The following is a 15,101-nucleotide window of genomic DNA, read 5'->3' on the forward strand; positions in this document are numbered from 1 at the left end:
AGATGTATGCACTGATAGACAAGCTGGGTAATATCATCAGCAATCTCGAAGGCATAATAAAAGCAGTGGAAGAATTCTATAGTTACCTGTACAGTACCCAGAGGACTCGGGCGTATTCCATTCGAAATAATAATGAGCAGGATTCAGAAACTCCTCCTATAACTAGTGATGAGGTCAGAGGAGCCTTGCAATTAAGAATGAAATGAGGAAGAGCGGCAGGGGAACATGGAATAACAGTCATTTTAATAAAAGATGGAGGAGACATAATGATTGGAAAACTGGCGGCTCCTTATACGAAGTGTCTATCGACTGCAATGGTCCCAGAAAACGGGAAGAATACAAACATTATACTAATCCACAAAAAGTTAGAGGTACTGAAAAATTATAGGCCCATTACCTTACTCCCAGTATTATATAAAATATTTACCAAAATAATCTCCCAATAGAATAAGGGCAACACTGGAATTTAGTCAACCAAGGGAACAGGCTAGCTTTCGGAAGGGATACCCTACAGTGGATCACATCCATGTCATTAATCAGGTTATCGGGAAATCCGCAGAGTACAATAAGACTCTCTATGTGGCTTTCATAGATTACGAAAAAGCATTTGATTCAGTAGAGATACCAGCAGTCATAGCAGCACTGCGTAATCAAGGAGTACAGACTGCTTACTTAAATACCCTGGAAAATATTGACACGTGTACTTATATTTATCGGGCGATTACGCCTCGCCGCCTAACAAATGTTATCGCAGAGCGCGGGACGCGCCTGCATGCATCCGAAGTTTCTGGAAAGTTATCAATGCTTCTATCCGCTGTCTGTTGTCGCCGAACCTTGTGTTATCTGATTGCATCGCGTGACGCAAATGGTGCAGAACTTTGTGGAAGGCATGCAGCTCCCAATGATTAGCCTGGAACATTCGACGACTGCTGTATAAAAGCCGACGCGCTTGACCCGCTGATCAGATTTTCGACGATCGCCGACTGTGTTCGCCGCTCTCGTTGTGCTTTAAGTGTAGCCTGTTTACTGGGCACAGGTTCGCCCAATAAAAGCTAGTTTTGTCTTTCACAGAATGGCTACTGTGTTCTTTATTGCCACTACCACATGACAATATCTACAGAGATTCCACAGCCGCCTTAATTCTACACAAGAAAAGTAGGCAGATACTCATAAAGAAAGGGGTCAGACAAGGAGACACAATCTCTCTAATGCTATTTACTGCGTGTTTGGAAGAAGTATTCGAGGCATTAAACTGATATGGTTTAGGAGTAAATATCGACGGCGAATACCTCGGCAACCTTCGGTTTGCCGATGACATTGTTCTATTCAGCAACACTGCGGACGAGTTACAACAAATGATTGAGGACCTTAACAGGGAGAGTGTAAGAGTGGGGTTGAAGATTAATATGCAGAAGACAATGATAAATAACTGGGCAAGGGAACAAGTGTTCAACATCGCAAGTCAGCCTCTAGAGTCTATGAAGGAGTGCGTTTACCTAGGTCAATTAATCACACGGAATCCTGATCATGAGAAGGAAATTCGTAGAAGAATAAAAATGGGTTAGATCGCATACGGGAGACATTGTCAGCTCCTGACTGGAAGCTTACCATTATCATTGAGAAGGAAGGTGTACCATAAGTGCATTTTACCATGGCTGACATATGGGGCTGAGACTTGGAGACTGACAATGAAGCTTGAGAACAAGTTATGAACCGCGCAAAGAGCGATCGAACGAAGATTGCCAGGCATAACATTAAGTGACAGAAAGAGTGCTTTCGATCAGAGAGCAAACGGGTATAACCACTATTTTAATTGAAATTAAGGAAGAAATGATGCTGGGTAGGTCATGTAATGCGCAGATTAGATAACCGGTGGACCATTATGGTGACAGAATGGATACCAAGAGAAGGGAACCTCAGTAGAGGACTGCAGAAGTCTAGGTGGTGCGAGGAAATTAGGAAATTTGCGGGTGCTAGTTGGGATCGGTTGGCGCAGGACAGGGGTAATTGTAGATCGCTGGGAGAGGCCTTCGTGCTGCAGTGGACATAAAATTGGCTGCTGCTGCTGATGATGACTATGGTTATCTGTCTCCTGTATATGTATGTGATGCTTGTGAATATAAATGATTGCTAAAAGTAAGTGCTTTGTCTAACTCTTTTACACTGTGCCTATTTATTTTTGTTCCCTAAAAGTCTGAAATGGAAGGTGCCCAAACTTAGTTTTTCAACTTGAATGAGTTGAAGGGGTGTCATGACTTGAACGAACAGATGGTGTGTCATGACTTGGCAAGAACTTGGATGAAAGTTATGCTGTGCTGTGCGGTATTTGTTTCGCCTCATTGAGTGAATGTCTAGTGTGACCTCCTCTTTGATGGCAGATGCAGCACCGCACTCAGCTTGGCTGGGCCTTGGCAACAAGCAGCAATGGCCTAGCACCTGGGGATGGCTTGGCATACAGTGTCTTCTTCACTTACCACAGGCCACTGAGTCTGAGTGAGTTGGCTGTTGCTTGAACTACTTCGTTAAGACTCTGATGTTTGTACACTTCCGCCACGGAGACTGAAGACAAGACCTCGGAAGGCATCCACAGTGCTTGCCACTTTTGTTAAAACATAACTTTTAGTGATGCAGTGCAGCAGGCATGCATGCCCCTTCTTGCAATTGCAATTGTGTGTTTAAGTTGGTCACGTTTGGATGTTTTTTGGCCGACATTTACCCATCTTGATTTTGGCACAGAAATGACCCAAAATTTAGTGTGGTTGTAAACTTGTTCTGGTTTTACTGCATGAAACCCCACAATCTAATCTAATCTAATAACTGTTACGCATCGAAGGTCAGAGACATACAGGATGTTTAATTCATGCACATTCAAGAAAATTATTTATCTTGCAAGAATGCCCCCCCCCCAAATATGCAAAGAACAAAAACAGAGGTAAGGGAAGGTGCTCTCTGGACATGCATCCGATATAATTGCGATTTGGAGTAATCCAGCTTCCATTTGTGTCAACTACTTCCTACAGAAAGCATCACACTGCTTGGCTGTGATAGGGAGCAGATGTAATGCATGGCCTACCTTAATATTATTTTTACAAAGTCTTTGCCAGAAACTGCATTGCCAGCTGATTGGAAAATGGCAGATATGGTGTGTGTGCACACATCTGGACCACACGATGCACTCTTAAATACCTTCCCATATCCAAACAAGCGTTCGTAGCAATATTTTTGAGCATGTAATTTTTAGGTATATGATGCACTATATAGATGCCCTCAACAACATGGTTTCTGTTGTTGTTTTTTTCTTGTTTAACGCAGCTGGCAGGGTTCGTCCATGATTTAACGGCTGTACTAGACAAATGTTACCCAATTTACTCCTTAATCTTGGATTTTGAAAAATGTTTGTTGTGGTACTACAGTGAAGCTGTATACCACTACCTCCCAATGCATTTATCGTGCCTGTGGACGAAAGCTCAATCAATCACATCGGGCGGTGTGTGCCGCTTGCGCCGCTGGGTTTCTTGCTTGCCTGCTTGAAAGCTTTTATTGACAACAAAAAGAGAGGTGGAGCCCTTAAGGGGCTCCGCAGTGGGTGAAGTCCCCATTCCGGGGCCCCATTGGTACAAGACGCCAGCTTAGCCCGCTAAACCGAGGCCTTCTGGGCCTGAAGGTCCGAGCAGCGTCGCCTCCCACTCCTCTCAGGTTGGGTTAGGGTCGAGGGAAAGAGCTGAATTTAGCTGACAAGCCGAAACCATGTGGTAGGTTTCAACCACTCCCCCACAGTATTGGCACTTGCCAGTGAAGGAGCAATCGAAATGTTTCAAGATTGCCGGGCACAATAAAGTGTTAGTGAAAAGTCGGATCAAGATGCGTTAATTAGCCTTGCCAAGCCGTTTTGCAGGAGTTGGGTATTGGCGATGCCTATCTTTGTAAAAGGTCGTGATATCTTTAAATGTACCGAAATAGCTGCCTTCGGCTTCGAGGTCATCATCATCATCATCATCAGCCTGGTTACGCCCACTGCAGGGCAAAGGCCTCTCCCATACTTCTCCAACAACCCCGGTCATGTACTAATTGTGGCCATGTCGTCCCTGCAAACTTCTTAATCTCATCCGCCCACCTAACTTTCTGCCGCCCCCTGCTACGCTTCCCTTGCCTTGGGATCCAGTCCTGAACCCTTAATAACCGTCGGTTATCTTCCCTCCGCATTACATGTCCTGCCCATGCCCATTTCTTTTTCTTGATTTCAACTAAGATGTCATTAACTCGCTTTTGTTCCCTCACCCAATCTGCTCTTATCCCTTAACGTTCACCCATCATTCTTCTTTCCATAGCTCGTTGCGTCGTCCTCAATTTAAGTAGAACCCTTTTCGTAAGCCTCCAGGTTTCTTCCCCGTAGGTGAGTACTGGTAAGACACAGCTATTATAGACTTTTCTCTTGAGGGATAATGGCAACCTGCTGTTCATGATCTGAGAATGCCCGCCAACCGCACCCCAGCCCATTCTTATTCTTCTAATTATTTCCGTACTCAGGTACTCATGGTCTAACTGGGACGCCCGGTAGATGAATGCTCGGGCCGCCGTGTTCGCGGCTTCTTTCCCTGCTAGGCCCTGGTGGCTCGGAGTCCAGATCAGGCAATGGGGGGTAGGATCGATTCTCCCGTTGCTATAGTTCTCCAAAATTCGTTTCGCTAGTGGGGTGACCCAACCAGCTTCATAATTTCGACAAGCTCCGCGCGAGTCGGTTATGATATATTGAAACTGGGGGTCAGAGGCAGCAAGGGCAATATCTACTTCTGCATGTGTTGAGCCCGAGGCTTTGAAAGTGAGCCCATCTACTTGCTTTTTCTCGTGGTTGACCGCTGCCGTATACCAACCCGCGCGGCATGGACCGGCCATATCCACGCAGAAGACTCCGCGTTTGTATTCATAGTGGCGTTGCAAGGCGTCCGCCGTCGCCTGGCGACGGCATTGTGGTCTTTCCTATCCATCTTTATGGGGAGGGGTCGAACTCCGATGGTGCGTCACCAGAGTTCGAGCACTCGGACCCGCTCCTGAATGTGAAAGCTGTGTTTCTATAGAGCCGGTCCAGCAAATGCTGTCCCGACTTTGTCTCAGCTAGGCGTGTGTATTGGCTGGTAAGATGGGCTTCTTTAAGCTCCTGAAAGGTGTTCGCTACTCCCAAAGCGAGAAGTCTCGAGTTCGATGTTGCGACAAGGAGGTCAAGGGCCTCCTTCATTACTTTGCGGAGCATGACCTCGAGTTTGGCTTCATCATGTTTCCGCAGATGGAGATAGGGGACCGAATATAGAATTCGGCTGGTTACGAAATCATGAGCTAGCCGCACAGCGTCCCTGCTTCGTAATTCCCCTCTCTTGTTGGAGACACTCCGGACCATTCGGCCCACTTGGTCCCCACCCTGCGGAGCTTTTCTAGTGTTGTGTCGACTCTTCTCTGATTGTGGATAAGGAGTCCGAGAATTCGGAGGCCCTTGGCCTCATGTATGGGACCACTAGCCAAAGAGACGTATTTGTGTGGTGTCCTTAGGTGTTGGTTTAGGGTGCACAAATTCTGATTTGTTTGGTGCACACTGTAATCCACAGCGCCCTACGTAGCGATCCACTACGTCGGCGGCTGCTTGTAGGTTTTCCTCCATATGCCCTGTTTTCCTCTGTGGCCCAATGGTGATATCGTCGGCGTACAGCGCTTACCGCGCGCCTTCAATACCGTTTATTTGGGCCGGCAGATGCAGCATCGCAGGGTTAAATAGCAGCGGGGAAAGTACAGCGCCTCGTGGCGTCCCCTTAGTACCCATTTCGTAAGGTGCATATTCAGTGTCTAGGATTCTGACGAGCGCGGCTCGATCCTTCCAGAAATCCTTGATATACTGAAATGTGTCTTTGCCACAGCGGGTCTCACTGAGGTGTGCTAAGATAGTGCTGTGTTTAACGTTGTCGAATGCTCCTTTTAAATCTAAGGCCAGGACAACTTTGTCGTTGTGAGGGCTCTAGTATGTCGTGATTGAGTTGTAATAATAGGTCTTGTGCCGACTTGTGAGGGCGGATACCGAACATGGTGTCTGCAAAAGTGTTATGCTTTTCCAAATATTCTGAGAGCCTACCTCGCACCGTCGTCTCCATTAGTTTGCCCACAAACAATGGGAGCGAGATAGGCATCAGGTTGTCCGCGTTAATTGGTTTTCTTGCAGTACCACTAGATCGCGCTCGCCTTTGATCATCTGCAAAAAATATGAGGACATCTGCCCAGCGGTCGATTTAGGCACCATTGGCCTCCGTGAGCCCTTGGGTTCAGTGAGAGCAGGGAAAAAGTAAACATGTCGGCAGTAGAAATTAGTAAGAGGCGATTGAAAGATTGGTGGAAGAAAAGTAAGGAAACGACAAAAAACGGAGACGTACAAAAGCAAAGTTTTTCTTTCTTAGCTTATGTAGGACATTAGGCAGTATAATAGCAAGAGCTTGGTGTCGCAACGCGCCGCCCCGTTCCAAAGGGGACGCTCATAACATCCATGCATCCGTCTTGCAGCAACGGCACTTCCGGCAGTGCAGGGGCAAAAAAAGAACAAGTATGCTCACTTTCGCACATAGTGTACATCGCCATCATTTCTTAGTAAAGGTTGCGGTTGCATAAGCTGCAGTTGCGGGAAGCTGCAACTGTAGCTTATTTACTAGCTTTAGTTTATGTAGCATGCGGGCAGGCAGGTGCGCTGGACAGGGCAGGCAGGCCAGTTTTTTTCAGACCAGGACGCTGTCACACATCCGGCAACGCATGTCGGATAGCCAGAAACAACTTTGGTGCCATTATAGTTATACTGTTTTAGCCTCTATATTGAATCAGGCCCTATGAAGAATGACAAGAGAAATTCTTGAGGTGTATCAAACTGAAGAAATAAAGAAAGGTGTGTGAGCATGCCTTCAGTGGTGTTACTCTAAATAGAGACGCAGTTTCTCGAGTTATAAAAGTAACTGTGTGAAAGTGCTAGCAAGTTGCGATTAAGCTGCTTTGACGAGTATTGGTGCCTTGGTGTGTTCCTCTCATTGTTGACGTAGTGTGCGCACGCAAAAATAAAGATTTGTTGTTGCAAGTTAGCACTGTGTGAGTGTCAAAATTCTTCTCGGTGCTCATCCTGTCATGCTGCACAGCGTTAGCATAAAAATTTGAAGATTTAGACAATAAAATCATGAGCCATTCCACTCTGTGGAGGTGGATGACCAGCGAAGCTGTGTAGCACACGACAAGGAGGCGACATATAATTTTGAGCAAGGGTACAAACACATTTATTGTCTTGATCTGTGGTCATCGTAACGTGTACGCACACAGATATTTATACACCCGCGTTCCTTCGTGTTATACATTAGTTATATGCATTTGTTTTTTTTTTTCATTTTGCTGTATATTGAGGAAAAGAATCTGAGATCGTAATCAGTGCACCAACTGGCAGTGTGCCAGTGCCTTCACGGGAGGGACAGTATGCAGTGGTGGTCCAACTGCGCCATTTGTTCCATTTTGACACAATTCTACTTGTCTGCGCCTCGCTGCACCCAACGAAGTGCAACTTGCGCCAAAGCGCCACCTTTGCCTTGCTAACACAACCATAGCACAACCGTAGAACGCGTATAGCTTCTATTTGTTCTTGGTCTGGCAACCAGACCCAGGCACGCCGATCGGCTTGTTTGTCAGGTTATGGCTTGTTGCTTGTCTATCATTTTCCCGCGCATTCGTCCAGCATTGAGCAACGGGAAATCGCCTTCCGACACACGGCCACACGGTTCGGAGAATGAGCAAACGTAAGTACGGTCTCTTCATTAGGCGCTGCGTTGTTATCGCGGAAGCTGTTATCGCAAAGTTTAAACGAGCCGGTGATTACGTTGCAGCGGCCCAAACAAGTTGTCGGTGAATCGCATCGTGCAAACGCGTACGTACTACCGTGTTGGTACTTAAACGACAGCGAAGCAAACGTCTTGAAACGACATAGTCTGCGCCATGTATAGCGTGAAGTAGCAGTACTATAAAACAATGGGGGGGGGGGGGGGTATTCGGCGATACTTTCATGGGATTAGCAGCGGGCAGGTCGGCACCTGCGAGCTAAAACATTTCCGGCTTTGTTCGCTCATAGCTGCTGATCGCTCGACAGCGCCGATATCGTTGCTAGGCCTTTTCCGGTTCACTTCAAAGCTACAGCTTATGGCGCTTCGGAATTATTCACCGAGGCTCACTAGCCGCAATATTTGTTTATCGTTGTCGCTCATCGGATTAATTGTATACAAAGAAGAAAATACGCTTATATCGGCGGAGCCGTCGGCTGCGATGCGAGCACAGGCTGGGTCGCCTGCCGTCGGTAGCCGTGTACTCAGCTGAGCTCGAGAAGTATCGGAGCTCTCGTCCGTGTTTAGCGTTTGACATTGGATATCGTTTTTCATAAAATGTACAAGTTAGGCATCGCTTTATCTAACGGAAGTTATTTTGCGTGAAAGAAGCTGCAGCCTATATTTTCGTTCCCGGCGGTGGAGGCGCGCAACTTCGCGGTAGTCTAGAGTTACCCTGTAGGCTCACTTATACAGTAACTGTGCGGTAGTCGATTGGCCTGCCGTTTGCGCGGTGCGCCGGCCGAACTTTGAACACCTCTCGCGCGTCAGACGTCTACGGCACTGGAGACTGGTTCTCCATTACGGCGTTTGCCGCTAGCGTGTGCGTTAGTTTCAGACTAGAGTACGACGTCAGCTCTTGTAGATCGCGTAGTACCGGAAGGGCTAATAGTCTTACGACGGCGTGTTGCTTTTGCTGCGCAGGAATTAATATGACGTTCAAGAGTAAAGAATGTTCAAGTGTAAGGAAAGAGTATTCACATAACTTACTTTTAAGCTTGGTGTACTGGGAAAAATGTCGCCAGTGCGATTATTGGGAAAGATTATTTTTTGTTATTACAGCTCTTGGTGCCCCAATTCTCATTTCTAGAAAATAAGTTGACTGGTGTATTTTCTTGTTTTTTCTAGGGCGAAGTACCAAGGTCAAGGAGTCTGTGCTTAATGAAATTGACAGCAGTAATGACCCCATTCATCTTTGGTGCAAACATGAAGTTGAAGACACACAAGCACTCTGTGTTGTCTGCAATTGCACTATTTATTGCTCGCAACACGGTATTGCTGCAGTAAAACGTCATGCGACAATGAAGAAGCACATCCATGCGACTGCAAAATACAGAGACAAACATGGAAACCTTCAGCCTCCTAAATCGGTGCAAGCGGCTTTGAATTTTTCACCGAGAGCATCTAGCACCTCTCTACAAGATCAAGTTTGCAAGGCCGAAGCAATTTTTGCCATGTCTATCACAACCAAGTGCATGCCATTTTCATGGGGCGACACCGCAACAGAAATCTACCACATGATGTTCCCAGACAGAAGTGTTGCCAAGGAATTCAAATGTCGCAGGTTGAAGCTGTCACGCATTGTGTCTGATGGACTAGGACCATATTTCAAGTCAAAAGTTGTGGATGAACTATGTCATCCGGGTGTTTTCTATTCTATCATGGTGCATGAAACTCCAAAACCCGGCCAGCGAGTGCAGCAACTTGATGTGCTTGTAAGGTTCTTCTCTGAAGCAGAACAGCATGTTGTCGTGGAACATGTCCAGTCATATAATCTTAGACGGGCCACCGCTGAGATCATTGTCGGCTGTGTAGAAGATGCACTTGTTGAGCTGTCACGACAGGGCATCATTTGTTTCTTTAGTGATGGTCCTAACGTCATGAAGAGTCTCAGAAGAAAGCTAGAACAGCATCTGACATCAAGCATTGCCGATGTCAGTCACTGCAGCTTACACAAAGTCCACAATGCTTTTGCAAAGGGCTTAGATGCTTTTGGACCTGATGTAGAAGAAGTAGTAAGAAATGTTTACTATTACTTCAAATCTGCTGTCCGTTAAGAGCTATTCAGAGAAATAAGCCAGGAAGTCCTAGGTATTTCATCGCATGTGTTTTTGCGACATGTGTCGAACAGGTGGCTCCCTTTACAAGAATCACTATGCCGTATTCAGGAGCAGTTTGATGCCATTAAGGACTACTTTGAAAAAGCAAACAAGACTGGCCAGCGGTCTGCCACCCAAAGTCTTCATAAGAAACTGGCTGCGGCATTCTCGCAGAAACCACTGTATGCTAAGATACTATTCCTGAAGAACTGTGCTGAGCTATTCACTGGCTTCCAGAAGCTGTTTCAGAAACAAGAACCACTTTTGTACATTCTTCATGCGGAATTGTTGTTATTAGTTCAGCGAGTTCTTGGCCGCTTCTTACGCAGTGACGCCTACCAGGGCAAGACAGTTGATGATCTGAAGAGCCTTAACCTGCAAGACTCCACACTGTGGAAGACAAAGCCCGAGTTGGGTATGGATAGATATGACGCAATGCAGACCTGGAACATCCCTGAGAGAAAGCGTTTGCGACTTGGGGCCCGCGCTTTTTAAAAAGCGTGCTCACAAGACTTACTGCAAAAGCTACCCCTTGAAAACAAACTGCTGCAACATGTAAGCATTCTTGGTTTGCACTTCACAGATGCAGACTCGGAAGTCCGCTCACTGCGATACCTTGCTTCACAACTGCCACAAGTGCTACAGCTGAATGAAATATCTTCATTAATTGGCGAATGGTACATGCTCAAATGCGATCCACTGAACAGCAGCGAAGTTTCAGTGCCTGAAAGATTGAAAGTTCATGGGCTAAAGTATTTAAACGGAAATCAACTGCTGGTGAGCAAAAGTACCTACTGCTTGCGAAACTCGTGAAAGCCCTCCTGTCTCTCCCGCATGGTAATGCAGATTGCGAGAGAGGGTACAGTATAACTAAGCGTCTGCTTGAGGGCCGTGCCTCTTTGTCCGTTAATAGCCTGAATGGACTACGGCAGGTTAATACATATTTGCAAAGGTACAACGGGGTGCCACCAAAGTACCCCTGTCACCTAAGCTGGTCCGATGTGTAAAGAAGGCAAGGACATGTTAAGACATATTTGCAAAGGTACAGCGTGGATGCCACCAAAGTACCCCTGTCACCTAAGCTGGTCCGATGTCTAAAGAAGGCAGGGACATGTTATGCAGATAGGTTTGAAAAGGAAAGTGAAGATTCGGAGGTGACGAAGCCTGCAACCACACAGACCCAGCCCAATGCCATTACTATGGAACAACTGAAAAGGGGCTTAAATGAAAAGGTTGCATCATGCCGTGCACTGCTTAAACGTGCAGAAGAGACAATCTCTTCTGGCTTGGCTCACAAGAGCATAGAGCAGGTTCAAAATGGGCAGCAGTTAGCTGAAGGGAATGCGAGCCTGGCTACTGCACTTTTCGAGCTTGGCGAGCTGAAAAAAAGTAGCAAAACGCACTGACGGAAAGAACGTTCCATGTTTTTATTGTGGAATATGTGTGGGTTAAATGTAAAAAAAAATCATTATTCATGTTTTAAAGCTTATTTTGCAGCGTTAACAAGACATACTCAAATGGTGCATGTATGCACGTCTAAATAGCGAAATTATTTATAGTTTTGATACAGCTGTGTATGTCGAATCATTCTCTTGTGGCCGACAGCACAAAATTGTGCTTTGGCATTTCTAGTCACTTTTGTACTATGCTTTATTGCATAAAACAGTTCTCTAGTACTGTTTAAAAGTGCTATTTAATAAGGCAAATAAAGTCTGTCTGCAACATAGCATGGTTTCTTTGCTGGAGGCACATGAGCTAAATGGCTGTTCTGCGTCGTTCTTGCTTGTGTCTATTTGCTCTAAAGAAATACTGAACAATAATGCAGTAGTAATCAGCTGCACCAAATGTCATGCATTTGCTTTTCTTCTGCCCCAACTGAACCAAAACGCAAAATTGTGTGCTATAGAACTGCTACAAAATGCTAATGTGGCTGCTCCTCAATTGCTACAAACCAGCCTTTTTCCTACTCCAAAAGTTGCTCCAAATCTGAGATAGGCTGGACCACCACTGAGTATGGAAACGCTTGTAAATGTCGCCACCGCTGTTACTTGTAGCAATCGACCATAAGGTCGTGCTACAATCCACGGAAAGGGCCTTGTATATAAGTGATAAGTGGCTTTGGGGAGAGGAAAAATTGTTTTCCACTTGACAGTAGTCCGCCTAGTTCCTTGACTCCTGTGTTGAACATGGTGTCAGAAGTGGGGTCTTCCCATTAACGCTGACATGACCACCCCCGCCGAGACCACCGAACCAAAAGTGCACATCGTTCACCCTAGCGCATTTGGTCTGCGCACCACCAGAGAACTTAACGTTTTTAAACCCGTGAGAATGGCGAACATGGGTATCAACGTTCGAGGATTACACTTTCATCGCCGGCCTCCACAATGCCAGCGATGAGGTCCACACTTTACTATATGGGAACTCAAGCCAGGACCATTCTTTTGTCCTTGGAGGTGTCAACACAGGAGGCGCTTTTTTTCACTGCCGTCAAATAAAAGTTGAATTTCCACTTTGTGCATCCAGTAAGTGAGATATACAAAAGTCGTTTCCATCGCCGCACACAGCAGCCAGGCGACTCTATGGATGACTTTTTTATAGCATTACCCAACCTGGTAATGCGCTCTGGCTATAACAGCCCGCTCGTCGAGGACCGCCTTGTCCACGACAGATTTGTTGTAGGCATACGTGACGAGAAACTGTCTTGTCAATTCTACCGACGCACAAAACTTACCGCTGAGGAAGCGTTGTGCCAAGCCCCGATACACGAGGATGCAGAAAAAGAGTGGTTGTCACGTGCGAGGTTGACAGTGGATAGCACTCTTGCCAAAACGCTAAACATTGACTTGGCGAAACAATACGCCCACCTATTTGCCATGTTTTCGCGAACACTGAGCACCCCGGTTACGTTATCGTGCGGCTTTTGTGGCTTCCAGCGTCACTCTCGGAAACACTGCTGAGTAAGAAAATCAGTTTGCCATTACTGTTGAAAGCTACGACATTTTGCCGAAGTGCGCATGAAGAACAGAAATGAGCTACTGGGTTATAATTGACTTCACAATGTGTGGAGAGGCTGTAGATGCTCCGACAGGTTCGGCAGGAAACTGCTGTGGAAGTTGATGAGGTCCACGTAGCTCTGAAGCTCCTTGTTCTGGGGCTTAGGCGCCTTGAGCACAGCATCAATTTTGCTAGGCCAGTCTTGGAAATGACATGTCCCAAGTACTCAACACTGGAGGCCAGGGAAATGCACTCTTCCAGCTTGCGCTTGAGACCGGCGTCCTGCAGCCGTGCCAGGACGTTGAGCAGGTTCTGCAGGTAGTGCCCGTCGTCGCTGTCAGTAACCAGGATGTCGTCCAAGTACACCATCACGTGCCTCATGCCCCAGAAGAGGTTGTCCATCTCCCTCTGATATATGGCTAGGGCTGAGACCACCCTAAAAAGGAAGCGCGTGTACTGGAAGAGCCGCAACGTTGTCGATATTGTGACATACTTCCGGGCGGCACCTTGGAGCACCAGCTGCTGGCAAGCATCTCTGAGGTCGAGCTTCGTGAACTTCTGTCCACCGGACAACACTGATCGCAGATCTTCAATCCGGGGCAACGGGTACTTCTCGACAGTCGCGACGGGGTTGGTAATAACCTTGAAATCCCCGCAGATCCTGACACTGCCGTCTCGCTTGTGAACTGGTACGATGGGAGCGGCCAATTCAGATGTCTTGATGGGCACCAGGATACCCTCTCGCTGTAACTGTTGCAGCTCCTGGGTGACCCCGTCCTTCAGGGCGAACGGCAGTGGGTGAGGCTTGAAAAAACGTGGCCGGGCTCTCTCAGGTACAGAGATGCCAGCCGTCATGTCGGCGAATGTGCCCACCCCTGGCTGGACGACTGGCGCACAAACGACGGTACAAGCCCTGTGTACCACATGTCGAAAATGGGCAGGTCCTCGGCCACGACGTGGAGCCTGGCTGCGGAAGAACTCGAGCCTGTTGCCGCTCGCCCCTGCCGCGTACCCTTGCGACGGCTACCCTGGCCGCGGGCTTGTGTGGTACCTGGGCTTGAACCAGGCTGCTGCTGCTGTCCGTTCGTCCTGCCCCTTCGGCATACAGGTGCTAGGTGCCCAATTTTCCCGCACTTGAAGCATTGTGCTTGAGAGAACTGGCACTGTGAGGGAGAGTGCGCACTACCACAGCGACCGCATGTGCTGCCCTTTGTCGCCAACTTGTTGACCGCCGCTTCCGCGGACGGTGAGCCAGCTGCACGCGCAATCTCGACGGCGTCCTTGGCGGCAGCTTCCATTGCCAGCGCTGCCTTCACGGCGTCGTCCAGCGAGGGGTCGAGAAGCTCAAGGAGTCGCGTCTGCATGGCGGGGTTGTTGATGCCGCAGACGAAATGGTCCCGAAGCAGCGACTCCAGCTGGTCCCCGAAAACGCAGGCACTCGCTAACCCTCGTAGCGTAGCAACGAACTACTCGAGGGTCTCTGCTTCCCGGCGGCTCCGGTTGTTGAATCAGAAACGCTCCAGTAGTGTGGACGGTGCTGGGTTGAAATGAGAGCGCAGTATGGCGAGCAGCTCACCCAGCGTTTTAATTTGCAGCGTGGCTGGCTTGAGAAGGTCGAGCAAGAGACGAAGACGCGGGTCCCGCAGCTGGCCAGGAAAATCTCGCGCTGTTTGGCCTTGGGTGTGTCGTTTGCCCGGAAAAACACGTGGACTTGTTCCTCGTAAATTGGCCAGGCGGACTCGTCTCCCTAGAACGGCTCGAGCCTTCCGTACAGCGGCATGGCAGCAGTACCGAGGGGCGGTGTTTCGCCATTCGCGGCGGCGTGGGACGATCCGTGGGTACTTGTCGCCAGTGGCACGATCGGCCCGGCTTCGTGAACAAGGGAGGGCTCGAGACACCCTCCGTTAGACAGATGCTCCGGAGCATGGTCGTGACGAACGATAACTGACCGCCGAGCAGCTGTGCTCGTCGCATTTTATTGGGTGCGGTGCCCAATGTTGCCTACCGAGCATGGCAGGCCACCGAGCCTGGCGGGCCAACGAAGAGTATGCCCGAGGGGGCGTCACATGCGTTTACACGTTCAACAAAAGCTGGTGGAACAAGGAGATACGAGAAGCGATCACCGAACGAC

The 15,101-nt window shown here is 48.0% G+C and overlaps 1 protein-coding gene and 1 pseudogene across 6 annotated transcripts in view; both read left to right on the plus strand.

The window, feature by feature from the left end:
• Positions 1-15,101, plus strand: part of Sting (transmembrane protein sting) — a 402,026-nt gene that overhangs the window by 337,001 nt on the left and 49,924 nt on the right. The window contains exon 7 of one of the 6 annotated variants that reach the window (XM_070538242.1): positions 2,379-2,493. The exons of the other annotated variants lie outside the window; for them this stretch is intronic. Within the exon in view, the coding sequence (XP_070394343.1) occupies positions 2,379-2,493 (115 nt within the window). The remainder of the gene's footprint in view (positions 1-2,378; positions 2,494-15,101) is intronic. 6 annotated transcript variants of the gene reach the window in all.
• LOC139046777 (uncharacterized) lies at positions 7,790-11,382 on the plus strand (annotated as a pseudogene).

The sequence above is a fragment of the Dermacentor albipictus genome, chromosome 5, assembly GCF_038994185.2.
Source record: "Dermacentor albipictus isolate Rhodes 1998 colony chromosome 5, USDA_Dalb.pri_finalv2, whole genome shotgun sequence".
NCBI lineage: Eukaryota > Metazoa > Arthropoda > Arachnida > Ixodida > Ixodidae > Dermacentor > Dermacentor albipictus.